At 53.9% G+C, this 25745-nt stretch overlaps 3 protein-coding genes across 13 annotated transcripts in view; 2 read left to right on the top strand and 1 right to left on the bottom strand.

Annotated features, from left to right (window-relative positions):
- The first annotated feature begins 23 nt into the window (after nucleotides 1–23).
- On the top strand, nucleotides 24–11830 carry LOC138823643 (beta-1,4-galactosyltransferase 2). Its single transcript, XM_070017089.1, has 7 exons — nucleotides 24–260; nucleotides 1797–2152; nucleotides 2362–2597; nucleotides 6424–6614; nucleotides 6832–6954; nucleotides 7061–7165; nucleotides 10956–11830. Exons 2-7 carry the CDS (start codon nucleotides 1849–1851, stop codon nucleotides 11104–11106), a joined length of 1110 nt encoding a protein of 369 aa, XP_069873190.1. The 5' UTR covers nucleotides 24–260; nucleotides 1797–1848; the 3' UTR covers nucleotides 11107–11830.
- A 579-nt stretch (nucleotides 11831–12409) lies between these two features.
- Nucleotides 12410–16273, top strand: LOC138823642 (coiled-coil domain-containing protein 24-like). 6 transcript variants are annotated; one of them, XM_070017085.1, is made up of 8 exons: nucleotides 12410–12558; nucleotides 12750–12925; nucleotides 13061–13177; nucleotides 14078–14155; nucleotides 14863–14917; nucleotides 15325–15394; nucleotides 15501–15579; nucleotides 15669–16273. In XM_070017085.1, exons 1-8 carry the CDS (start codon nucleotides 12433–12435, stop codon nucleotides 15940–15942), a joined length of 975 nt encoding a protein of 324 aa, XP_069873186.1. In that variant the 5' UTR covers nucleotides 12410–12432; the 3' UTR covers nucleotides 15943–16273. The 6 variants fall into 6 exon arrangements, with proteins under 6 accessions (XP_069873186.1, XP_069873188.1, XP_069873187.1 ...); XM_070017087.1 differs by having other exon boundaries at nucleotides 14081–14155; nucleotides 15665–15998; XM_070017086.1 differs by having other exon boundaries at nucleotides 15665–15998.
- LOC138823641 (sodium- and chloride-dependent glycine transporter 1) overlaps nucleotides 16232–25745 on the bottom strand; it is a 33786-nt gene continuing 24272 nt past the window's right edge. For all 6 annotated transcript variants that reach the window (XM_070017078.1, XM_070017079.1, XM_070017076.1 and 3 more), the window contains 9 exons: nucleotides 22229–22361; nucleotides 21911–22045; nucleotides 21718–21821; nucleotides 21022–21259; nucleotides 20801–20935; nucleotides 20588–20687; nucleotides 20400–20500; nucleotides 17579–17749; nucleotides 16232–17466 (listed from right to left, as the gene is read on the bottom strand). In XM_070017078.1, coding sequence (XP_069873179.1) covers nucleotides 17272–17466; nucleotides 17579–17749; nucleotides 20400–20500; nucleotides 20588–20687; nucleotides 20801–20935; nucleotides 21022–21259; nucleotides 21718–21821; nucleotides 21911–22045; nucleotides 22229–22361 — 1312 coding nt within the window. In that variant the 3' untranslated portion in view covers nucleotides 16232–17271. The remainder of the gene's footprint in view (nucleotides 17467–17578; nucleotides 17750–20399; nucleotides 20501–20587; nucleotides 20688–20800; nucleotides 20936–21021; nucleotides 21260–21717; nucleotides 21822–21910; nucleotides 22046–22228; nucleotides 22362–25745) is intronic.

Below are 25745 nucleotides of genomic sequence, written 5' to 3'. Positions count from 1 at the left end.
GGCGGCGGCGCTGTGGTCCTTCGGTCCGCCGGTCGGTGGGGCTGCCCGGCCCCGCCCTGCCCCCCCGGGGCGGCTCGGCTCCATGGCCCGCGGCAGCAGCGGCGGCGGGAGGCGGCCTGGGGGCCGCGGGGCCCGCTGACCTGACCGGGTGGCTGGAGGCGGTGGGGCCGGGCCATGGGGGACGGAGCCGTCCGCAGCCACCGGAGCCAGGAGCCCCGCTGGAGCTGGAGCGGCGTCCCCTGCTGAGCCCCGAGCGCCGGGTGAGAGGAGGGCGCGCAGCCCCCCACCCCGGGCCCCGGCATTCCAGACCCGGCCTCTCCGGGGGCAGCCCCAGCTCGGCCCCAGCTCCCAGCCCAGGACCGGGTGAGAGAGGCGCCGGCCGCCAGCCCCCGGCCTGGCTTCACCCCATCTCACCCCACCCCCATTTCTCCGCTCCCCCGCCTGGGTTCCTCCGCCCGCCCCCAGCCAGCTTCCCTTATTGTCCTCGCTCGCCCCAGCCTCGTGGCGCGGGGAGGCGCGCTGTTCACGTCTCCCGTGTGCCTCGGCCCCCGCCCCCCACACCCCCACTCCACCCTCGCCCCCAGGCTCCACACCCACCACCCTGTCCCGGGGTGCCACGTGTCAGCCTCTCAGCCCCGCCCAGGCGCACCCCTCTGCTTGGTGGCCAGCGTGACCCAGAACCCCTGCTCCAGAGGGAGGGGTGGGAATGCTTGCACGTGGGTCTGGGTGTGAGCTGTCCCGGAGTCTGCCTGTATGGCTGTATTAGTCCCAGAACAGCCAGCTTTGTCGGTGAGTGTGTGGTTCCTCAGTGACCGGGGTGTGTCTGTGACTATGTGTAGTTTGGGGTGTCTGAGTGTGGGTAACTACTGCTGGGACCAGGGGTGCCTGTGTTTTTCTCTGGGAGACCAGTGCCCCTAGAAGCACTGCCAGAAGTGGTTGCTGTTCTGCTGAAAAACCACAGCAGGAACCAGAGGTCAGACAAGACCCCTCCCTACTAGTCAGAGCACTATACCCTTTCTCTAGGGCCTAAACATGTTTTGTTTTGTTGTTGTTGTTGTTTTTTTCCCCCTGAGAATCTGGAAGCAGCTGTGCTGGGTGAGATCCAGAGCTGCTTTGAGGTCTCCTGTGAGGGTATCTCCTGCCCCACCCTGTACATGACCTCTCACTCCTGTGGGAAGGGATGATGTAAATATCTTATCTGCATTGGGCCCAGTGGATGCTGAGGGCCACTCCCAACCTGGTCCCAGTTGGCCTGGCCTGCTTGCCACTGGGACCTGAATGAGTGAATCACTTCCCAGCACGGCTCCTGGAAGGACCGAAAAGTTATGAGTATAAAGTGCTGCTGCATGTGCCTACCAGTGCATGGTAGGTACTCAGTGAATGCTCCCCCTTCCTAAGCCGTGAGCCCTGAGTTAAGACCCATGAGGGTCTGTAAGTGTGTTTCCATGCTTAGATAGAAACCTGTGTGTTCAGAGCTGATGTGTCTTCATTCCTTAGAAGTATATATGTAGTTGTAAAATAGGAAGTGTACCTGCTTGTGTTTGCATAAGGATCAGGGAGGACAGCAGTGTGTAAGTTCATGTGCTTTAGTGCCGAAGTGTGCCTGAACGTAAATGAGCCTTGAGTTGCCAACTGAGTGTTTGCAGATAGAATGTGACTCTGAGTGTCAAGTGGTGTGAGCAGGCAAGTATGAGGATATGGGTCTTTGAGTGTGAACCACTGGGCTGGTGGCTGGTAGGCAGCCTTGCCCGTCCTTCTCTGACCTGTGGGGTCTCTTTTTCTCCTTCCTTGCTCAGGCCGGCAGCCGGATGCCCCGGCCCATCGGGCGGGCCAGCGGCCGCCTGCGGGATGAGCAGACTGCTGGGGGGGACGCTGGAGCGGGTCTGCAAGGCTGTGCTTCTTCTCTGCCTGCTGCACTTCCTTGTGGCTGTCATCCTCTACTTTGACGTCTACGCTCAGCACCTGGCCTTCTTCAGCCGCTTCAGTGCCCGTGGCTCTGTCCGTGCCCTCCACTTGGCAGCCAGCAGCAGCACCAACTGCTCAAGGCCCAACGCCACTGCCCCCAGTTCTGGGCTCCCTGAGGTCCCCAGTGCCAAGCCTGGCCCTACAGCTCCTGTCCTGCCACCTTGTCCTGACTTGCCACAGGGTCTTGGTGAGCTTGCAGGGTAGGGCCTGTATCTAGGGGTGGGAAGAGGGTCCTACCAACGTGACTGGGGAATGGAGTCTGAGACCCATGGGGGTGCCATGGGTCTAGGTCTGTTGAAAAAGGGTCATTCCTGGGGTTCCATCACCCATTCCCAGGAGGCCAGTGTCCCTGGATTCTGGCGAAGGCCCTGATTCCTAACACTGTCCTGCCTGCAGTGGGCCGACTGCTGATCGAGTTCACTTCACCCATGCCCCTGGAGCGGGTGCAGAGGGAGAACCCAGGTGTGCTCCTGGGCGGCCGCTATGCTCCACCTGACTGCACCCCCGCCCAGACAGTGGCCGTCATCATCCCCTTTAGACACCGCGAGCATCACCTACGCTACTGGCTCCATTATCTACACCCCATCTTGAGGCGGCAGCGGCTGCGCTACGGCATCTATGTCATCAACCAGGTGCGTGGTCTGTGGCACCTGACTGGGCACTGAGCCATCACGGAGGCCATACACAACCTGTGGGAATGCCTGCTCAGGAATGCAGGGGCCCATATGCCTAGTTGTATATACAGGGGTTGGAAGGCATCTGAGGGTCCTTGTTTGCCCACGGTTGTCAGTATGTGAGTGCATGGGCATGGAGGGATTACCCGTGTGTCAGTGTACATATGTGTCAGTGTGCACAGGAAGATTCATATGTGCAAAAGGGCTATGTGTGCACATGAGTGCTCGCTTGTACACTAGCAAGTGCATAACCACCAAAGGAGCTGATCCCTACTGTCTGCCCTTAGCAGGCCCCACCCCATGGTAGGAGAGGCCTAGGGTACACTGACTAGATAGGAGGAGGTATTGAGAGCTCCAAGGAGAGGGAAAGGTCGACTCAGAGAAGGACGAAGCCTAGGGCCTCTAGGTGCATGTGTTTGGGCACAGCTGTGGCCAGAGGGCTGAAAGCAGCATGTAAGTTCTTGCAAGGCTGGCAGTGTCTCAGAGCAGATCTGGTGTAGGCCCTCTCCTGGACTTGAATGTGGATCCCTATTGACTCCATGAGGATGCTGTGTGATTGGAGTTGGAGCGGGAGCTCTGGCAGCACAGAGGGCCTGGGCCAGCCCTGATGCTGGGAAGCAATTGTTGGGATGAATCTTGAGGGATGAATAGGCAGCAGCTGGCAGAGGCAAGCATTCTAAGGAAAGGGACCTGGTGGGCCAGGATCAGTAAGAAAACTGGTCTCCTGTGTTTAGGAACTACTAGCTGAGGTATAGCTGAGTAGCAGAGATTACTGGAGGGATTGATGGAAGCCAAATCAAGAGGGTCAGTTGAACTCCAGCCTGGAGATAATGGGGCACCATTGTGTTAAGTGGGGAATAAGTCCTGTGTTTGCCTTTTTAGAAAGACTTTTGAATGGTAGAGAGGGGGAAGCAAGAGGCAGTGTGACCATTTAGGAAGAAGTTACAGTGGTCAGGAAAGAGATGGTGAATGTGGGTCTAGGACAGTCCTTGTGACAAAAGAGAGATGTCAAGACAAGACGAGGATTTCAGTCTTGGCTGTTGGCTGTGTGGATGACCACACCTGTGGATTACAAGGGGAGCACAGGAGCTGAGCCATGACTAGGGAAGATTGTGATTCTGAACCTCTCTCACCTGCTAGGAGTTTGAGAGCCTGGGGAAGGTGCAGGAGGGAATACAGGCAGTCAGATGGTAAGTCTGGACCTAAGTAGGAAAGGGATCCAGAAATCCAGTTTGTAGAGGTTTCTTCAAACCACCATCAACATGCTCACAGTGCCTGGATGTAAAAGGAGAAAGCCAGCCCTGAAAGGATGGGTGGAGAGAAGGAGGCTGCTACAGATGCCTAGAACATGGGCTAGAGGGTGACAAGGGACCCAGGAGAGCGGGTGTCCCAGAAGCCCAGCAGGTGTCAGGAAGGAAACGCAGCAGCTGCGTGAGCACTGTGGGGGAGTGAGGAGGCATGTGGACCAAGAAGCGTCCAGTGGATTTAGCAACAAGGTGGGCCCAGCAAGAGCCATTTCAGGGGCATGGTGGGGGCGGAAGCAGATTGCAGTGGGTTGAGGAAGGAATTGGATTTGACAAAATAACTGATTGGAGACAACTCCTTAAAAAAAAACAAAAAACTCTCTGCTGTGAAGGAAAGGCAAAAGGTATAGTGTGATGGCTTTTTCTCTCTCTCTCTCCAGGGAGAGAATTGAGCCTGTTTGTGAGCCATGTGGGGGAAACCTAAGGCCTCTAGCTGGTGAGATAGAACAGAAGGAATGCGATGAGCCAGGGGGACATGGACAGAAACCTCCACAGGCTGAAGAGAAGTTCAGTAGTAGGAGGGGAAGGCAACTTTCTACCCCTCAGACTCAAGCTGGGCTGCAGTAGAGGAGGGTCCTCTATTTCTTCTCTCTCTATAGAGGGGCCCACTCACAGACTCCCCCCCCCCAACAGTTTCTAGACCTAACCTAGGTGTGGTAAGCTGTCAAGAGTACTTCTTTTTTTTTTTTTTGAATTTTATTTTATTTTGCTTTTTTTTTTTTATTGTGAAAATACTGTGCAGAGGGGTTACAATTACATGGGCAAGATAATGAGTGCATTTCTTATCAAGCATTGTAGCCTCCTTCTTTGTTTCCCCTTCCCATCCCTTCCCATCCTCCCCCACCCCCTCCTAATCCTCCCCCCCTTCCCCGCACCAAAGTTGTAAAGTTCGTTTTTGACATAAAGACTTGTACATCTCATTGTTGCAATGGGTCCACCTGTATCCCTATTTAAACGATTTGTTTTGTTTTTCCCCTTCCCCTCCACAAATTATACCGACATGAAATATAGTGAAAGCAGGGGTCAAGATACTTCTTAGCCAGGCACCAGTGGCTCACACCTGTAATCCTAGCTACTCAGGAGGCTGAGAGCTGAGGATCTGGGTTTGAAGCTAGCCCGGGTAGGAAAGTCCATGAGACTCTTATCTCCAATTAACCACCAGAAAACAGAAATGGAGCTGTGGCTCAAAGTGGAAGAACACTAGACTTAGAAAAAGCTCAGGGAGGGCTGGGAAGGTGGCTCAGTGGTAGAGCGCTTGCCTTGCATGCCTGAGGCCCTGGGTTCGATTCCTCAGCACCACATAAGTAAAAAGAAAAAAGCCAGAAGTGGCTGTGGCTCAAGTGGTAGAGCGCTAGCCTTGAGCTGAAGAGCTGAGGGACAGCGCCCAGGCCCAGAGTTCAGGCCCCATGACCAAACACCCCCCCCCAAAAAAAAAGAAAAAAAGCTCAGGGACAGTGCATAGACCCTAAGTTCAAGCTCTTCTCCTCTTCCAAAAAGAGTACTTACTCTGATCTAATCTGTCTTCCTCTATCCAGAATTTGGTGATTTATCCTGCAGCCCCATTTCTTAGGGTTCCTCCGTTTACTGAGATGTGACTACCTATAGCTCTCTGTTTGTCACTTAGTTGGAGAGACAGGTGAATCTAGCTCAGTCCAATCCTTGTTTCAGAGGCTGCCTAGGAGGTACCCAGCTTGTGGGTCAGTTCTCGTGGCTTGCATCTTAGACACTGGTCATTTGGGGCATTCCTCACTTCGTGACTGTATGCTCAGCAGGGATCAAGACTAGGGCTGTGTGTCTCTAGAATCCCTGCTGGCACAAAGGAGAAGGCCACAAGGTCATATTTGAAAGAGTGAATGAATGAGAGCTCTAAATATCTTTTTCATGGACACTGGTGTATAAAAGAGGACCAGAAGAGAGAGGGATGAATTATATTGGGCTATGAGGTTTAGTCCAGAGTATCTTTCCAGATATGAGTATAATAAGCAGAGGAGAGGGCTGGGAAGGTGGCTCAGTAGTAGAATGCTTGCCTTGCATGCATGAGGCCCTGAGTTCAATTCCTCTTCATCACACAAGCAGAAAAAGCCAGAAGTGGCACTGTGGCTCAAGTGGTAGAGCGCTAGCCTTGAGCTGAAGAGCTGAGGGACATCGCCCAGGCCCAGAATTCAGGCCCCACGACTGATTAAAAAAAAAAAAAAAGAGGAGAATAGATTGATCTAGTGGGATCTGTTAATTCCAAAGCCTGGAGACAAAAAAGAATCTAGAGTGTTGTATGTTCTGTACTTGTTGAGGTCTGAATGGGTCAGAAAGGATACTGGAACTAAATTTTGAAAGTTCTTTGTGAAAGTTTCCCAGGGTGCCATGCAGAGAAGGAAAGACTGGGTGGTTCCCCGGGGGACTTCTCTGGAAAATGAAGTGGCAGGCACTTGAAGGCCACAGATCCACAGCTGATCTGTCCTGTTCCCCTCAACCCTTCTCCCTAGCATGGTGAGGACACCTTCAACCGGGCCAAGCTGCTCAATGTGGGCTTCCTAGAAGCACTGAAGGAGGACGCTGCCTATGACTGCTTCATCTTCAGTGACGTGGACCTGGTCCCCATGGATGACCGCAATTTATACCGTTGTGGTGACCAACCCCGCCACTTTGCCATCGCCATGGATAAGTTCGGCTTCCGGTGAGGTGTTTTTCTTAGCAAGGCCCAAACCTCCATACCCCCACTTCACCTAGACCCTCACTCAGTCCTGGTACCCTGCTAGACCCCAGCCCAGATCCTTCTGGCTAAGCCAGCTCCCCATTAAGCCTCTGCTTGAATATCTTCCCCCACACCTTATCCCTGGTCCTTCACCTTGAATCCCCTTGTGGTCCTGACAACCTGCCTTCCCATCCTATAGACTGCCCTATGCTGGCTACTTTGGAGGTGTGTCAGGCCTGAGTAAGACTCAGTTTCTGAGGATCAATGGATTTCCCAACGAGTACTGGGGCTGGGGTGGCGAGGATGATGACATCTTCAACCGGTGAGTAGGGGTCTGGGTCAAGAGCAGACTGAGTGGGCCAGCGGGTAAGGCACAGATTGGGTGGGCTTTTGTGGTGCCTGCTCCAGGCTGTCTGTTCCATCTTCAGGATCTCCCTGACGGGGATGAAGATCTCCCGCCCAGACATCCGAATAGGCCGCTACCGCATGATCAAGCATGACCGGGACAAGCATAATGAGCCCAACCCTCAGAGGTGACTTCCCTGGCACCCCTACCCCAGGCACCCCTAATTCTTTGTCATTAGAGGTGCCTTCCCTGATCCTTGATCCCACCTGGCCTCCATTCCTGAACCCCTAGAGATGTTCTAGGAGCATCTTTGACTCCTGACTTTAGAGGCCACTGATCCGTGAAGGTAATCCAAGGCCTCTGACCTCTGACTCATAAAGGTGACTCCAAGAACTAATCCCTGCTCCTTCTACTACCTGTTCCCAGTTATCTCTCAACCCTGGCCTGATTTCCTAGGGGTGACCAGAATTTAAAGTCAGGGTTCATATTTCCATTGAGTAAAATGCATTCCCCTCTGTCCTCAAAGATCTCACTTGTGTGTCTTGGGTGACCCCTTGTCTTATTGCCCTTGTGGGAGCAGAGAGGATGAGACAGTAGGCACTGGATACAGCTCCAGGGTATCACACAAAGGAGCAGTTTGGGGCAAGTAGTAGAAAGATGTACCAAACCCCTTTGCCATGGGAGGAAGGAGTCCCAATTTTAGGGAATTCTTGGGTGTCTGGTGTTGGCTGGAAGAAGAGCTTATAGGGCATGTGCAATCCAACAAGGACTTCTTGGATGTCCTAACACTTATCTGTGACTTGCATCAAACCTGAGGGTGGGAACAGGTTTGGTCATGCCCTTTCCTTGCCCTGCTGTCTTACACAAAGCTCATTATAAGTAAGGGGACAGGCAGCTCCAGGTATTGAGGGCAGTGCTGCCAGGGCTGAATAGAGAGTGGAGTGATGGGGAAACTTGCTAGTGGAGGGGAGTTTGAAAAGAATTATTCATTCACCAAATAGTTGTCCTATACCCACCTTGGGCACAGTGGTGCATTTACCAAAGCTACAGGCTGGGTATGTGGCTCAGTGGTAGAGTGCTTGCCTAGCATGCATGAAGCCCTGGGTTCTATTCCTCAATACCACATCCACAGAAAAAGCTGGAAGTAGCACTGTGGCTCAAGTGGTAGAGCGCTAGCCTTGAGCACAGAGAGGCTCAAGGACAGTGCCCAGGCCCTGAGTTCTAGCTCCAGGACTGGCAAAAAACAAACAAATAACAAAACTAATGGAGGAAGCCAGTGTGGATGAAGGTGTTTTTTTTAAATTCATTTTATTTGACTTTATTTTTAAAATTTTTATTGTTATTATAAAGGAGATATACAGAGTAATCAACCAGAGTCAGGTACAGAGGGGTTATAGTTATGTAAATCAGCTAATGAGTACATTTCTTTTTGGACAACATCACCCTTTCCCTTGCTCTCTCCCTGTGAAGATGTATTTTTAATAAGTCTAGGATGTAAACATGCATGGCATATATTGAGACTCTTAAGGCTGGGAGAGACAATAGGGGGGCAGTGCTGTGTGTCTGAGGTCTCGAGCACCTTCTGGGTGGAGAGTTTTAGCTTTTGTGCCTGGGGGTCTGGGGGAGTAGGAAGTAGAAGGGCTTAGAGCAGGGAGGGGCAGGACCAGATTTGAAAGACTTTTGAGCTTCAGGGGGATAGATGAAGGCTGGCCCAATTGATACGGACACTGGCAGGGCTGGAAGGAATTGGTGGAGCTGAGCTGCAGGGAGTGTGCTAGGGCAAGGACCTAGGGAACTACTGTTTTCCCAGCATTTCTGCTTTGAACCCAGGATGGAGGAGTATGGGAGGTAAATGAATTTATGCACTGATGTGAGGTTGGAGTTTCACCAAAGCAGGAGGCCCCAGGAAGACCAGGAAGTTGATGAAAAAAGCAAGTGGTTCAGGGCAGTCGAGGGGAAGTACACTGAGACCCTAAAGAGAGGGGGCTGATGGGGCTGGGAATGTGGCTCAGTGGTGGAGTGTTTGCCTAGCATGCATGACGGCCTGGGTTCGATTCCTCAGTACCACACAAACAGAAAGAGCCGGAAGTGGCACTGTGACTCAAGTGGTAGGATGCTAATCTTGAGCAAAAGAAGCTTAGGGACAGTGCCCAGGCCCTAAGTTTAAGCCCCAGGACTGACAAACAACAAAAAGAGAGAGAGGGCTGAGCCGACCTGAAAAGGGCTGCAAGGAGGGGAGGAGTGGGGCCCTTGGTCCCATCTGCTGCCATCAAGTAGTGATGCCTGATTGAGTGTGGAAATGGCCAAGTAAAAAGAGATTTCTGAATGATGGTTCTATTACCTGTTTTGCTTCAGATCTAGTTGTAGATTTCTTTCTCACCACACCTGCCCAAACTATCAGCAAGTCATGTCAGTTCCACCCAAAAACATTTGAGCTCTTGCCAGTACTGGTGGCTCATGCCTATAATCTTAGCTACTCAGGAGGCTGAGATCTGAGGATAGCAATTTGAAGCCAGCTTGGGCAGAAAAGTCCCCATGAGACTCTTATCTCCAGTAAACTACTCCAAAAAGCTGGAAGTGGTGCTGTGGCTCAACTGGTAGAGTGCTAACCTTCAGGCCAGGAGGCCAGAGAAGCTCAGGGACAGCACCCAGACCCTGAGTTCAAGCCCATCTTTTTTTCCCCTTTTCTACCTCTAGTCTGACCTCTGGTACACACACACACACACACACACACACACACACACACACACACACACACACACACACACACACACACACACACACACACACACACACACACACACACACACACACACACACACACACACACACACACACACACACACACACACACACACACACACACACACACACACACACACACACACACACACACACACACACACACACACACACCTTTTTTTCCCCTTTTCTACCTCTAGTCTGACCTCTGGTACTTGCCTACACACACACACAAACAACTGGATTAAGAATCCATCAGTAACTTCTCACAAAATAGAATATGAACTGCTTACTCTGACTTACAGATAGGCTGTTTTCCCTTTTGTTCACACACAAAGTTCTAGCCATGTAGCTGTGCAAAATCTTGTTCTCAGTGTAGGGGTAGCATGTACTGTCACCTCTGCCCGGGATGCTTTCCCCACTGCCTGCAACTCATGTCACATACTCTTTTTTTTTTTGGGGGGGGGGTCTGGTCGTGGGGCCTCAACTTGGCCTGGGCGCTGTCCCTCAGCTCTTCAGCTCAAGGCTAGCGCTCTACCACTTGAGCCACAGCGCCACTTCTGGCTTTTTCTTTTTGCTTATATGGTCTGAGGAATCGAACTCAGGGCCTCATGCATGCAAGGCAAGCGCTCTACCACTGAGCCACCTTCCCAGCCTCACATACTATACTCTTTTCAAGGCTGCACCTCATCATCCTAGCCCGCTGGTTATTCCTTTGCCTGTTACCTGACAAACTTGCCAGGAGAGGAATGACCTCACCTGTCCTGTTCATGGCTGTATCTCTGATGCTCAGTGCATAACCTAGCACATAGGGACAGACTGTTCACTAAGTGGATGAGGAAGAGGTGACTAAAGGATGAGGAACTGAAGACAGCACAGGTTTGCAGAGTAAAGATGACACATCTGACATTGGACACAGTGCATTTGAGACGCCTATGGGAGGCCTCGTGTCAGGGTCTACAGCTTAGAATAGAGGTCTGAGCTGACACTTGTGAGACTTTCTCACAGGTTCTTCTGGGACAGGAATGGAGGAATCATTGGCTAACCCAGACTTCCCTCCACCCCCATGCAAAGATGAATGAAGGGGGTGAGATGTCATTTTTGAGGGCAGATGCAAGAACAGAGGATTTCTGAGTTACCCCTGGCAGGAGTGAGGTGGTTTGAGCTTTAGTCCCTAGAGATCCCATATTGAGCCTGGCAATTAGCACTGATCTGCCCATTTCCATTCTTTCTAGGTTTACCAAGATTCAAAACACGAAGCTGACCATGAAACGGGATGGCATTGGATCAGTGCGATACCGGGTCTTGGAGGTGTCTCGGCAACCTCTCTTTACCAACATCACAGTGGACATTGGTCGACCCCCATCATGGCCCCCTCGGGGCTGACATTAATAGACAAAAGTTCCTGGTGCCAAGGATTGCTTGCCAGAGGACTGACCTACAGCCTGGCTCGGGCATCTGTTCTATGGGCGACCCCCAGGACTGAGACTGGGTTATGTTTGAGGGTCTTATAGAGACCGCCAGTTGGACCTAGAAGTTCCAGAACCCACTTTGAGGGGCTTCTGGCCTGGGCAGGCCCCTCAAGTGTGGCCCTCTCTGGGGTCAACCCTTCTTTCTGCCCCACTTCCCCCAGCCCAGCCTTCCTCACTGTCAGGGTCGGGCCAGTCCCTGCACTGCCTCGCGGAGTGGCCTGGGCTAGGTCACTCCACCTCTCTGTGCCTCAAGTTTCCCTCCTCCCCCTTGAGTCCCCTAGGGCCTGGAAGGATGGGAGGTATGACTAGGGGGCAGTGTCTCTTCCAGGGGGAATTCTCAGACATGAGACTCCCCCATGCTCCCAGGGGAGGGGAAACCTTTTTCATTCAACATTGTAGGGGGCAATCTTTGGTGTGCCCCCTGCTGAGGAGCAGCCCCAGGAGGGGACCAGAGGGGGTGCTGTGTTGCTGCCTGGGACCTTGGGGTTGGCTTTTGCATGGGAGGGTAAGGGGACTGGATTAGTCTATAGTTCCCGCCTCCCTGTCTCAGAGAGGAGGCAGAAGCCCCAGAGGCCGGCTCATGTTTGTACATTGCACAGAAACTTGTGTGGGTGCTTTAGTAAAAAACGTGAATGGAACGTCCTCTGTGTCTGCTGGGGAGGGAGACACGGGTCCTGAGACTTCAGTCAGCTGCAGCACACAGGGACGTGGACACTGCCCCCTCCCCACCCCACCCCCCCACTGGACTTGCAAACTTAACTTGCCGTTGCCTAAGGCCAGTGAAGTAATGAACTCAAGAGACCAGATTTCTGTCTTCCACCTGCCTAGAGGCGGAAAGAGCCCAAGGCACTGTGGACGGCTCGGGGGTGGAGCGCCCACGCCCTAGCCCTTTTACACCTGCCGTGCACCCACACTAATTAGGCCGACAGCAGGGGTTCCCAGGGTTCCACCCGCGCGGCCTTGGGGGCGGGACCTCCCGGGGGCGGGGCCTATGGCGTGCGCGGTTCCCCGAGAGACGGCTGTGTCGAAGGGGCGGGGCCAGGACCTGGTTCCCACCGGGTGGCCGTGGCCAGCACTGCGGATGGCCCTGGGACCTTCCAGAAGCAGGACGGACGAGAGAGCGCCGAGGGCCATGACAGAACAAGGCGGGACCTGTGATGTCCAGGGGGGCGGGGCCGGGGGGCGTGACTCCAGCTCGGGCGACCGGTGGTCGGAGTGGGGGAGAGCGGCCGAGCGGGCCATGCCCTGGGACTCCCCGTCGCTGTGGGAGCTGGTGGAGGAGCACGTTCCGCTCCCGGAGCGACCCGAAGTGAAGAGGATTCTGGGGGAGGCGGTGGTGGACCTGAACCTGGAGCTGCGAGCGGAGGTGGGGAGCGGGGAGGTGGGCCACGCCCCGGGCCGGCCCCAGGCGTTGGGAGCTTCCCCCACCTCCTCGGCGTCCCGGCCCTGCCCGGGGACCTGCCAGCGCGCCCTGGTCCTCTCCTGCTCGACTCTGCCCCACCCCGCCCTCTCACCTCTTCCCTGCCCAGTCGCAAGGTGTCCCAGCTCTCCTTGCAGGTGGCGATGCTACAAGCACTGCTCCAAGAGGCCCGATCCTCCCGAGCCCCTGGCTCCCACCCCATCTCCGACCCTTCCTCCCTTCTGGCACCACCGCCTCTCCTGAGGGACCTTGTGCGCCAGGAACTGCGACAGCTGCTCCACAGTCTCCGCCACAAGGCTATCTGCGAGGGCAGGTGGGCATGGCCGGCTTGGGCCCCTCCCTCGGACATCACGTGGGCTAGCCCCACCCCTGACAAGAGCCAGGGCGGCCTTTCCTATGGTTTCCTGACAGCACCCCTTAAGCTCCCTCCGTGTGTACCTCTTTGTAGGGACCAGGCCCAAGCCTGGGCCCAATATAGCCCCAAAGTCCTTCGCTTTGCCCTGGAGGAGCCCACGTGTGACCTTCCAGAACAGGAGCAATTTCAAGGGAGAGCGGTGGAGCCCAGGTAAAGTGATGGCAGAGGAAGAGGGCTTGCCAGAAGGTCCTAGTGAAAATGGTGGAGCCCACCTGACTCTACAGGGTAGCTGCCAGGCTGGGGCGGGACTCGTTAATAGCTGCTTGTGATAGGGGTCTGTACATGAGGGCCACAGAAGTCCTTTCTTGGGGGGTCTCTTTTTTTTTTTTTGGTCGGTTGTGGGGTTTGAACTTGGGGCCTGGGCGCTGTCCCTGAGCTTTTTTGCTCAAGGCTAGTGCTCTACAACTTTGAGCCACAGCATCACTTTCCCGTGTCTTCAGAACTTTCATGCCTGGGCTCGCTTTGAAACACGATCCTCAGATCTTAGCCTCTTGAGTATCTAGGATTACTAGGCATGAGCCACCAGCACCCTGCTCCACAGAAGTCTTGAGGAGACACCTGCTCAGCCTGAAGGCAGGCAAGGCTTGCTGGAGAGTGACTGGGTTGATCTGTACCTGGGAGAATGAGGCAGATACAAGAGCTTTTCCAGAAGAGAGGACAGGAGGCCATGTGCAAGGGAAAGTTGTTCTCAGGACTAGGGAACAGGAGTGAGAGTTAGGCAGAAGGCACTGAGAAGGAGCACAAGGTGTTTCTAGCTGAGGGTTGAATATGATCAAGGATTGGGACCACTTTGGAAGAAGTGGATGGTAGCAGTTTCTTATGTGAATTCTCACACAGCTCTGTAAGGTAGACAACATCCCCATTTTACAGATGAGGAAGTAAGGCTCAGAAAGAAGAGGCAATATGTCAGAAGAAAAAGTGTCCATGTGCAAGCCCAGGTTCTAGAACTCCTGTCACCTAGGTTGACTTTGTGAGAAAAGATACAAAATTAACCTAGATGTAGCATTTGTGTGAAATATGGGGAGGGTGATGGTGACTTTTATCTGTCAGCAGCAGTCAAAGGACCCTCAGTGTCATCAAGGACCAACTGAACGTGTCCAGCATTGACCAGGTTGCTGGATACTTGAGGTGAGGACCGGAGCATCTGAATGTGTATAGGTGGCAGACAGGACAAAAGACAGACAGTAGATGGCTCTTGAGGGCCTGGGACTAACGAGAGGAAAGGGGGACAGCATGGGATTGGGGGAGGCAGACCCTCCCTCTGCAGGGCTGAGCGGAGGGCAGAGCTGCTGCTGTAGAGATAGTAGTGGGCTGCTGTCAGGAGGTAACCAGGAGATGCCAGAGTCCTTGGATTTTTTTTTTTGTTTGCTTTTGTTTTTTGGTTGTGGGCCTTGAACTTAGGACCTGGTTTCGGTCCCAGAGTTCTTTTGCTCACAGCTAACGCTCTACCACTTTAAGCCACAGCTGCACTTCTGGTTTGCTGGTAGTCTCACAGACTTTCCTGCCCAGGCTGGCTTTGAACTACAATTCTCAAATCTCAGCCTCCTGAGTAGCTAGGATTGCAAGTGTGAGCCACCAGTGCCCAGCAAGGTCCTAGGAGGGTCCTAAGCAGGGAAAGGACTATAATAGAGGGGAGGATGGGGATGGTAAGTCACAGGCCCAAAGAGGAAGATGGTGCCTGCTGTTGTGAGAGCTGTGGGTAAGCCAGGAGATAACATCCTGCTTAGAAAGGGGTCTGATCTAGAAGGAAGAGGGCAGTGTCTGCTCAAAAAGGAGTCAGGAGGAGCTCCTGGGCTCCTGCCTCCCTGCTTCTGACATGCTCCTTTGTGTTCCAGGGCCCTCTTGGAAGAGGACTGTCGTAACTTGGAGAGAGAGATCTCCACTCTGCAGGTGAGCACAGCCCTGGATCTTCCTCTAGGTTCACTGCTCAGCAGAGACTCACATGCTTCTCCAGGCACGTGTGTTGTTTGCATATGTAAGTGCACATCAACATGGTGAGTCTTGCATCCATTTCTCATGTGTGCACACTTGTATATGAAATCCTAGTTCAGGATTCTGGCGGAGTCCCCAAGTCCAAGGTCAGCAGTTGTATATTAAGCTGCCAGACAGCCCAGGTTTCTTGTCTTTTTCTTTTAAGACTGTACAAGCCCAACCACCATCTTGCCAAAACCTTCAGCAAGGCTGGTGTTCACTCTGGGCATACCCTCATGGCAGCTGGCTGAGTTGCTTTCCAGGCCCAGCTCTAGGGATCTTGGCCACTGCCTTCAGGCAGGGCTACTGAGCAGCTTTCCCTGCAGTGCTGCCTGGAAGTGGAGCATACACGGGCTTGCCAATCCTCTGAGACAATCCCAGAGCCTACCCTGACAGGTGAGACCCCTGAACAGGCCCCAGAGCACCCCACTTCCTTTCCCCAGCCCCACATTGTACATCACCTAGGAGAGCTGGTCCCTGTCTCAACTGTGCCCTCCCTCAGAGCTGAAGGAACAGAAGAAGGCCATGGAACAGGAGCTGAAGGCCTCTCTCAGGCCTCCCTGCCCCTCTGCGATGCACAGGTATATCAAAGAACATGGGTGGTGGGCAGAGAGGGTTGAAGGGTTAGACTGTGACCTCCCCTCACAGCCATTCTTTCTCATCCAGGCAGCAGTCCTCAGAGTCCTCCACTCAGGGTCTCAGACCCTTTCCTTGTCACCCTGGGACGACCAGAGTCTGGTCTGGAACTCTCCAAGGCTATCAGCCTGCACCTCCTTTGGAGCGCTGTCCCCAGCCTGGAGGCCGGCCTGCCACTTGCCGCTGGGGCCGACAGCTTCGGTGCAGCCCCAGGAAAGGACCAGCTTCCACAACTGTGTCCAGTGCAGCACCCCGGGCTCCACCCGGAGCTCCAACCTGAAGGGCTGGCCACAGAAGCAGGCTTCTGATGGAATTCACCCCTACCTGCTGTGGCTACCTCCGGCTGCTATGGCTTGCCAGCACCTGGTCTAGTCTTGGATGAGCTTTGCCAGAACCTCAAGGCTGTTCGTCAACGGGTCCTTGCCCCACCCCTTTACCAGGCCCCTTGTATCTAGGGGTGAGTAGCTGCCTGTCTGCCTAACCATCAAAGCCTTTGGCCTTTCTCCTCCCAAGACTCCACAAAGGGACAACAGAGGTCCTATCCCAGCCAGACTCTTGTCCCCTAGGGGACCCAGACAAAGCACAGCAGCAGCTCAGTGACAGGAATAGAAATTTCATTAAAATCTATGGACTTTAAAATCCTAGTGGTGCACGAATGGGCAGGGGCGGGCAGCCCACCGTTATTGCTACAGAGGATTAGAGGCGGCTCTGCCAGGGCTGTCACTGCACAGAGGGCACAGGGGACAGACAAACGGAACACTGCAGGGCTCTGGAGGAGGAGATGGGCACATGGGCTGGGGCCATTTGGCACGTGAACAAGGGCAGCAGATCTGGAAGACTGGGCCTTTAGCCTAGTGGAGGAGGAGGCAAGAGGAAGTCGTGCAGGGTCCCCTGCTCCCAGGGCTGTGGGCTCAAGGCTCCTGTTGAGCAGCCCCCATCCCTGCCCTCCAGAAACAAATGCTTTGGGAGGGCTGCTGGGTCATAGCCTCAACTGGCTGGGCCTGACAGCCAGGGCTGGAATGGGGCAGCGACCCAGGAGTGGCCGAGTGAGGTGCAAGCAGGCCTGGAAGACAAATTGGAACCGAGGCTGGGGCAGGGGGTGGCAACCACAGATAATACAACTTTTACAAAAATAATTACACAGATAAACAGGGCTAGGTGGTACAGTCTGAACAAGTAACACTGTGCAGCCCCCAGCCCCTCACCCTGCCCCAAGTAGAAAGATCCAAATTTGCTTGGGCAGAGGTGGCGTCTGCTCTGGGGGCAGGAACACTGGTCATGAGGCTGGAGGCCAACCTCAGAACCTCAGCTTGGGGCAAAGTGTGAGGGAGTCAGGGGCCATGGGAAGCCTGATAGGCCTTTGGGGACCTGGCCCAAGACCCCTCCAAAGTGCTTTGGGCCCTCCAACAATCCTCCTGTTTCCTCCCCAACCCCAGCTGCCATCTTGGCATCCAAAGGACATGTAAACACTGGGGACACGAGCACAAATGACTGCACTAGCAGTGGTGGTCAAGGTGACAGCAGCCATCCTGGCCAGGGCGTGGCGGGGCGGGGCAGGCGGTGACACCTGTCTCTGCCTCCCCAGTCTCTGTGTTGGGAGCAGAGGTGGGGTGGGGCCACTCTCCTGGCAGCTGTGCTCATATCCGGGAGTCCTGAAGGCGGCTGGAGCCATTACTGCCCACCATGGGGATCTGGGCCTTGTCCGGGTGCAGTGGCTGGACCTCGAATCCATCTTCAGGAGAGGGGGCTATGGTGGGGGCATAGCGCCCAGTCCGATGCTCCAGGAGGGCAGGGCCCCAGTCTCTGCTTGGCTTTGTGGCATTTTTCAAACGCTGTAGGCAGGAGATAGGGTGGGCAGGGCCAATCAGAAGGAAGCCCTCATCCATCTACCCCCTCCCCTACTTCCCATTTCACCTAGTTGCCCCAGGCTGTGCCACCCCTTACCTGGAGGAGAGTGTCCCCATCTGTGCGACAGAGCTGGAACAGGGCATAGAGTGGGATGCAGATGACAGAGGACAGGGCCATGAGGAAGCCGATGGCCACGGCCCAGCCTGGGTACTGGTAGTGGTTATAGGTGATTGGCCGGTACTGGATCACCGTGAAGATGAGAATGAACTGTAGGGGTAGAGATAGGGGTGGCATGAGGTGGGCCTAGAGCCCCTCCTAAGCCCTCTCCAATTCCCAAGCTAGGAATATTTGGGGTCAAGAAGTGAATGAAGCAAGCAGAACCAAGGCACAGGGCATGGTAGGCGCCATGGAAGGGAAAAGCTGTATCTTCCCCAGTGTCCTAGACTAGCCGAAGAACAACCAAGTTGCTGCTCCCTTTGGAAGTCAGTCAGGTTTCACTCCAAGAGCTGAAATGGCTCCCTTCTGCCCATTGAGGTAGGGCTGAATTCCTGGTCTTTAGGCCTTTGCCTGGCTCCAAGACTACAGTTTTCTGGCCATATCACCCCTGCCTGAGGGTTTCCATTACTCTCAGAACTTTTCAGCTTCTGTCCATTCATTCTGGGGAGGCAGCTTCTGTATCTTCCACTGCCAAACCCTAAGACACCTCCTTCAGGAAGCCTTTCTGAAGGAAGACCCCTGAGTGCTAGTTCCCATCCATCTTCCTATTTCCTAGGAGTTCCCAGGACCTGGGAGCTCCTGGGGTTGCATCTGCTCTGAGTCTCCAGTGCCTGTCATTATCCCATTGACTGTTTAAACTGATTTGTGCCAAGAGATTGGGGGAGGGGGAAGGAGAAGGGGAGGGAGAGCAGTGTGAAGCGTGTGAAGCCCTGCTGTGGTGGTGAAGAAGTGACATTCAGCTGGGGGAGGGCCCAAAGGCTAAAAAGGTCAGGCCGTGGACACACTAGGGAGCCTCTTAGGAAGGAGGTGTGTGTGATGGAAAGCAAAGGCCAAGTCTACAGCAAGAGAAGCTAAAAAGAATGGGATCTGGGATTTGGGCAGGTGGCTCATGGTTCCACCTGGAAAGCTTGAACCTTGGCTTGCCAGAAGGGCTCAGTGACTTCTGAGGGTTGGTTTTTTTTTTTTTTTTTTTGTCCTGGGGCTTGAACTCTGGGCCTGGTGCTGTACCTGAACTCTTAAGGCTAGTGCTCTACCACTTGAGCCACAGCACCATTTCTGGTTTCCTGGTGGTTAATTGGAGTCTCATGGACTTGTCTGCCCAGGCTGGCTTTGAACCTCAATCCTCAGATCTCAGCCTTCTGAGTAGCTAGGATTACAGGCATGAGCCACTGGCGCCCTGCTTCTGAGATTTTCAGCTGCATCCTAGAACTCTGGCTCCTTTGGGCCTTCCCTGACCCAGACCAGGGGTCTTCTTGGTACCCCGAATATGGTCACCTGATGATGTCATATAAGAATATGACAGTCCAGATGTTTCTACAGAGCCTGGAGTCTTCTCCTCAAAGGACCAGCCTGGCTTTCTGGGCCTAGAGAGACACTATCCCCTTTGTCTCAAGAAGACACAACCCAGGCTGAGGCTGCACTCATAGGCTCTATTTGTGTCTGTCTGTCTCCTCCTCCTGCCCTGGACAGGTACCCCCAGGTCTCCCCAGGGCAGTCATTAGTCCACCCTGAATGCTGAGAAGCTGGGTCAGTGCCATGCCCCAAGAGGATAGGGTGTGGGGTGGTGGTATCTGCCTTCACTGGCCTCCAACTCCTGACAGGAGACGTCTGCTCCTCCTGTTTCAAAGCTGGGCCAGTGGCCAGAGCTGGTACTTGTGCCAAGCTGGGGAAACATCCCCATACCGCATGTGGTGGAGGCCTCTGCCCTCCAGGGACCTTTTTATTAGAAATATGAGCCAGAGTGGAAGTTCAGTGTGGAATTCCCTGTAGCACTGAGAAGTTGAGCGGGACCAAACTGACTAGATGCTGCTTTACCACTAGGTGACCTCTCTGACTCTCTGTGTACTGTTATACTATCAACTCATGCCCCCAGCCTCTGACCTCAATGATCTGGTTTTCAGACTCACAGGCCATTCTTCCTTCCTATGGCATGATTTCTAGAGTCATGGTCACCCAGCAGGCTGGTTCCAAACTAGGCTACCTGCTCCACACCATGACCTTTATTAGCTGCCTCTTGTAAGCTGGGTAATTTGGGCACCACTTAGTATCCCTATGTCTTGGTTTCCTCATCACCCCTGGAGGGTGGTGGTATGGGAATACTGTTCAGGAAGTGCCTATTTCCTTGTAATGGGGGGAGGAGGGGAATAGGGAATGGTCTTCCTACCAGTTCTGCTCTCCATTCAGCATTTGTAGAATTAAGGACAGCACCCCCCAAACCAACCCAGTTCCTAGTAGATTGGAAAGCTGCCCCCACAGCAGAACTATCTCTTGACTCCTACAAACTAGCATCAAAAGGGGATGCTTCTGGGACATTCCACCATTCCTGATCCTGCCATGCCTCTCCTTCCTTGAGTGAGAGCAGTGACATCAATCGCAAAGCCTCCTGAAACCCCCTCGGAAGAAGCCAGGCAGAACACACCAGGGAGGGGCTGACTCACTGGAGTTGCTGCAGCCACCGTCCCCTTCAAGCATGGACATTGCCTTCAGTCAAATATGAGGCTCAACATCTCCTTCCTAAGCCAAGGCCAAGGCCTGGTGGCTTACACCTATCTGATCAATCTTTCCCTCAGACACCAGAAGCCAGAATTGTGGGTGTAGAGCTCTGGCCAGGTCGATGGACTCCTGCTCCCTTTCTGCTGGTTCCTAAGTAGACACTTGGCTGAGGGCCAGTAGGGGGCAGGGAGGGCCCCAAGGCACTCACGAAGATGATGGCTGGAGAGACAAAGCGCCAGCAGATCTGGAAGAAGAAAGGTGGAGGGAAGCCCAGCATCATCTGGATGTCTTGGAAGTAGTTCCGGTGCCCTGGAGAAAGGGTGGGGGATGGGTCAGCAGACCCAGCAGGACTGGCCAGGGATGGACAGGCAGGGCCATGGAAGTGCAGGCACTTACCGTAGATGTACATGATGGACACACACATGATGCAGGAGATGACAACCAGGGAGAAGCTGGCTGCATAGTTGTCCATCAGCAGCAGCCAGTAGATGCCTGCCTGTGGGCCAGCAGGCAACTGAGCCAGGAGGGTCCAAGGCCCCAGGCTCCCTTGTTTCCCATGTACCCTGGCAAGTGCAGCCCAGCCTTTCTCCAACTCAATGTGGTTCTTACCTGGCTGGTAAGGGGGATGCCCAGCAGGAAGCCAGCCACAGCCACACCCAATGTCACATAGGTCTTCTTCTGCAGGATCCACTCATTCCCCACCTCATCCACGATGGCAGTGACCAGTGTCTCCAAGAGGCAGAACTGCAGGACACAGCTATCAGAGCGGGACCCCGACCTCGAGCCCTGCTTCTCCCTCCCCAATCCCCCAGCTCACCCTGCACCTGTACCTGAGTGCCCAGCCCCAGCAAGATGAGCATGAAGAAGAAAAGCAGGGACCACAGCGGAGAGATGGGCAGCAGTGTGAGGGCCTCAGGGTAAGCCACAAAGGCCAAGCCAGGGCCGTGGTCTGCCACGCGAGACACATCCACACCCAGGTGATTGGCCATGAAGCCGAGGATGGAGAAGATGACAAAGCCTGCATAGACACTGGTGGCACAGTTGGTGATGCTGATGATGACACTGTCCCTGAGAGAGGGGAAAACAGGGGCAGAGTTCAAGAGAGGGGAGCAGATCTATATTTGACAAATCCCTTTATTGGACTAATGGAAAAGATGGAGTTTACCAAAAAAAAAAAAAAAAGAACTTGGACTCAAGTCCATAGGGTGTCAGCTTGCTCCCCAAAGAGAGAAGACATGGAAAGCTCTAGAATCAAAGGCTCCCCCTATTCCTTTTCTTGGGCCTTGTGAAAGTGAGTCGTAGGCCCCTGAGCCCTCACAGATTCCTGATATCTGTTTCATCTCTTCTGTCTTGGCCAAAGCTTTTCCTCCCGCTCTGGTGACTCCATCCAGATACAACATTGTCAAGACTTGGAGCTGTGAATGGGAGGCGAGGGCCCTGGCAGGGCAGAGCCTGGGAGTCTGGGTGATCAGGCTATGGAAAGATCAGGGGACAGGGCAGCCTCCAGGCAGGTCGGGGCCTCTTACCGGTAGCAGTTGTTGTGGAACTTGTTATAGGAAGCCATAGTGATGAGCCCGCCCCAGGCACAGCCCAGCGAGTAGAAGATCTGCGAGGCGGCATCGCCCCACACCTGCAGAGGGTGGCTAGTGAGGTGATGTGGGCAGAGGTAACCACCCTGGTCCCACGCTGACTCCTCTGGGGTCCCCCTCCGCATCCCACCTTGGCCTCCAGGATCTTGTCCCACTGTGGAGTCAGGTAGTACATGATGCCCGTGAAGGCTCCTTCCAGGGTCACTCCGCGGATGAACAGGATAGTGAGCACCACATAGGGGAAGGTGGCCGTGAAGTACACCACCTGGGGGGGACAGGGCTCCATGGACTTCTCTGCCCCCCTTCCCACTCTGCTACTACCTCTCAAACCACCCCCACCGCCACTGGGCTCTGGCCTTTCTTTCTTTCCCATGACCCATCGTTACCCCCTCCCCACTACCCACCCACCCCCCAGGAAGGGCCAGACCCTGTCGGGGAAGGTACTTGCTTTCCCTGAAGACTTGACTCCTCTGATGAGGCAGAGGAAGACGACCACCCAGGAGACACCGAGGCAGCCCAGGAGGGGCAGCCGCACCTCCCCAAAGTTCCCGATGTCATCTGACAGCTTCAACACGTAGAGCCTGGGGAAGGGGAGGCTGTCACTGCACGGCCAGCCTCCATGCTGCAGTTCCCAAACCCCATGGGCCTGCTAGCTGCTCCCCTTTCTCCCACAACAGCCTGTTTGTGTGAGACGGGAGCCACATTCAGGACCCCAGTCCCAGCCAGCCCAGCCCCTAGCAGCCAACTGCAACTCCTGACAATTTGACCCAAGTCCACTGCCATGCAGCCTCTCTTGGGACCCTCAAGGACTCAGCGTCCTGGCCTCAAGGAGTTATCTGAGGCCCAGGCCTCCCCTGGGGCATGGGCATCTCCCAGTTTTTGCTTGGGCCCACCCACAGACACTTGCCCTTTGTCTCTGCATTTTGCCCTTTGGGAATCCCTCTTTCATCCTGTCAGAGCCACCTCTTCCAGGAAGCCTTCTGTTAAGTATTTCACCCTAGTCTTCTCCATCTCCCACCAAGTAAGGGAAGTCAGCCAGGTGCTAAGCTCCTGAACTCCTCCCTATGGGCCCAGCTGTGCTCTTTCTATCAACAGGACACTCATATGCCAGGCTATGGGCCAGGCCACTGGGTATCCAGACTTGCATGGAGCAGCTTCTTCCTCATGGAAGAAGGCGGAGGGCCGGGCGCTGGTGGCTCACGCCTGTACTCCTAGCTACTCAGGAGGCTGAGATCTGAGGATCACGGTTCAAAGCCAGCCCGGGGAAGGAGAGACTGTGAGACTCCTATCTCCAATAAATCACCAGAAAACCGGAAGTGGCGCTGTAGCTCAAGTGGTAGAGCGCTCGCCTTGAGCTGAAGAGCTGAGGGACAGCGCCCAGGCCCGGAGTTCAAGCCCCACGACCGACAAAAAAAAAAAAAAAAAAAAAGAAATAAGGCACTAAAACTAGCCTTGAGCATAAAAGCTCAGGGACAGTGCCCAGGCCTTGAGTTCAAGCTCCAGCTCTGGTGTGCGCATGTGCACAAGCGCATGCACACACACACACACACACACACATACACACACACACACACACACACACACACCAATGAAGGGGTTATCATAACCACCCAGGCCTTGAGTTCAAGCTCCAGCTCTGGTGTGCGCATGTGCACAAGCGCATGCACACACACACACACACACACACACACACACACACACACCAATGAAGGGGTTATCATAACCACTCTGAAGGGTAAATACATGAGGTTGGATGACTTCCCAAGACCAAAGAGGACATAAATGGCAGAGGCAAGATTTGAATGGGGGAAGGTGGGCTAGGATTACTGTGTTGGGTGTCAGGTGTTGGATGCCACAGAGGCTGTGGAGCTGGGAAAGCCTGGTCATGAAGCTAGGGCCTGGTGGCAGGACTCAGACCAGCACAGATAAGAATGTGAAGGTCGGGGGATGGGAAGGGGAAACAAAGGAGGAGGCTACAATGCTTGATAAGAAATGTACTCATTATCTTACCCATGTAATTGTAACCCCTCTGTACAGTATTTTCACAATAAAAAATAAATAAAAATTAAAAAAAAAAGAATGTGAAGGTCGGGTGGAAGGAAATGGTGAAAGAGAGGAAGAGGGTTTAAGTGGGAAGGGTGGGCAAGAAGCAGATGTAGCTCAGAAATCTGCCCTCTGGACTTACCTTATATTAGAGGTATCTTTTTTTACGCTGCTAGGATCAAAGGGGGCCGCTTGCATGCTCGGCAAGCACTCTATCTACCACTAACCATAAAAAAATTTTTTTTGGTCTTGATTTCCTAATTCATATAATGTTAACTTTTTTGTTTGTTTTGGTGTCTGAGACTGGGACTCAAACTCCATATCTGATGCTTTCTCTCATTGGCTGGCGCCGTACCACTTGAGCCATGCCTCCAACCCCATAAAATGGTATCTTGAAAATTACACCTGCATAATCTACCCAACACAGAGTTGTAATGGGCTATTATAACCACTCTAATGCCACTATTCAAAAGGTTCTTGTGGGCTGACCACATCTGTCAGGCCCCCCTGACCAGATGGCCCTGTTACTGGCAACCACTTAACCTCTGAATATCAGCCTCCAGATCTGAACCTGGGGATAATAGTGTCTACTGAAATAATATGTCTGCACAGAGTAGATGCTCAGGATATGGGGTCGGGGGCAACTCTCGTGAAACCAGCTCAAAGGCTATTGTGACAGGTCACTTCCCAGGACTTCCAGGAGGTGGCAGTAAGGAGCTATTCTACCAAGAAGCTATGGAACTAGAGACAGCGCTGGTTTTAGGAAGGCTTGGTACAACCTAGGCTTGTGTGCAGGGCTCAGCTGGTCACCCAGTGCCCTCCACCACCACCACCACCCCCATCAGCTTTCTTTTTATTTTTTTCTTCTTCTTTTCCCCTGGTTGTGGGGCTTGGACACTGGGCCTGGGTGCTGTCCTGGAGCTCAAGGCTAGTGCTCTACCACTTGAGCCACAGCAGCTTTTTCTGTTTATGTGGTACTGAGGAATTGAGCTTCATGCATGCTAGACAAGCACTCTACCACGAAGTCACCCTCCCAGCCCCCATCAGATTTCTGAAGGCAATTCTCTGATTTTACTAGATAAAAACCTCCAGAGATTTCTCCTGGGAGTTTTTCCTGGGACAGGCACTATGGAGGACCTGATTGGGGGGAGGGTATAGGGAGAGAGTATAGAAGAGGAGCAGAAGGCTTTGTGGTTCTGGAAACATCCAACAGGACTTATCATCCTCAGGCTAGATCAAGCTGCCCAGTTTACACCTTGCATTGGGCAAATATCCGCTTAGCTCTTCCACTGGATGAACACTATAAGACAATGCTCATGTGTATCTTACGCACTGTCCTGCCTTGCCCCTGAAACAGCTTGTCCAGCGACTGAGCCACCAGGCCTGTCAAGCTCTCACTGGAAGACAGGTTCTGTTCCCTAGACTGCGATCTAAGGGCAGTTAGCCATGTCTTACCCACCTTTGAGGGCCTATCCTCTGCCAGCAGAGGCTGGCACAGAGGATCTAGTGCTCCAGGTTTGTGCCCTTTGGACTGGACTTGGAGGACCCACTGGAACTGCAGAATCCCAGGGGCCTGTGCATCAACCCTGTGGCTCTCCCTGAGGGCAGAGAAAGCCTTAAACTCAGGCTAGCAACGAACTCTTGCGCATGTGCTGCCTGCCGGTCTCTGTTCCAGTTGCCCCCACAAGCACAGCTCCCATAGGCCTCCTAGTCTCTGCTCTCTTGATCCTTATCCTTTTCCGGGGTAGCCATAACTACTACCTCCTTGGTGTTTCCACACCCCATACACGGACCTATACCAAAGCACCTGCCTCTACTATGACTAGCTATCGGTCTCCCACCGGACTTTGAACTCCTCAGGGCAGAGGCTCTGGGCCTTTCGTACCTGCCAGAGAGCCTGCGGCGCACACGTCATGAATGTT

This window comes from Dipodomys merriami, unplaced genomic scaffold (genome assembly GCF_024711535.1).
Source record: "Dipodomys merriami isolate MVZ:Mamm:240054 unplaced genomic scaffold, mDipMer1.0.p SCAF_121, whole genome shotgun sequence".
NCBI classification, from domain to species: Eukaryota; Metazoa; Chordata; class Mammalia; order Rodentia; family Heteromyidae; genus Dipodomys; species Dipodomys merriami.
Note: the sequence above shows the minus strand (reverse complement) of the source record. Positions and strands in the feature narration are given on the sequence as shown.

Excerpts from the sequence above, each read along its gene's own strand:
- LOC138823643 (XM_070017089.1), top strand. The coding sequence starts at position 1,849 with ATGAGCAGACTGCTGGGGGGGACGCTGGAGCGGGTCTGCAAGGCTGTG. Across the intron at positions 2,598-6,423 it reads GCATCTATGTCATCAACCAG|CATGGTGAGGACACCTTCAA; the intron begins GTGCGTGGTCTG and ends CCTTCTCCCTAG. Across the intron at positions 6,615-6,831 it reads ATGGATAAGTTCGGCTTCCG|ACTGCCCTATGCTGGCTACT; the intron begins GTGAGGTGTTTT and ends CCCATCCTATAG.
- LOC138823642 (XM_070017082.1), top strand. The coding sequence starts at position 12,433 with ATGCCCTGGGACTCCCCGTCGCTGTGGGAGCTGGTGGAGGAGCACGTT. Across the intron at positions 12,559-12,749 it reads ACCTGGAGCTGCGAGCGGAG|GTGGCGATGCTACAAGCACT; the intron begins GTGGGGAGCGGG and ends CTCTCCTTGCAG. Across the intron at positions 12,926-13,060 it reads AAGGCTATCTGCGAGGGCAG|GGACCAGGCCCAAGCCTGGG; the intron begins GTGGGCATGGCC and ends ACCTCTTTGTAG.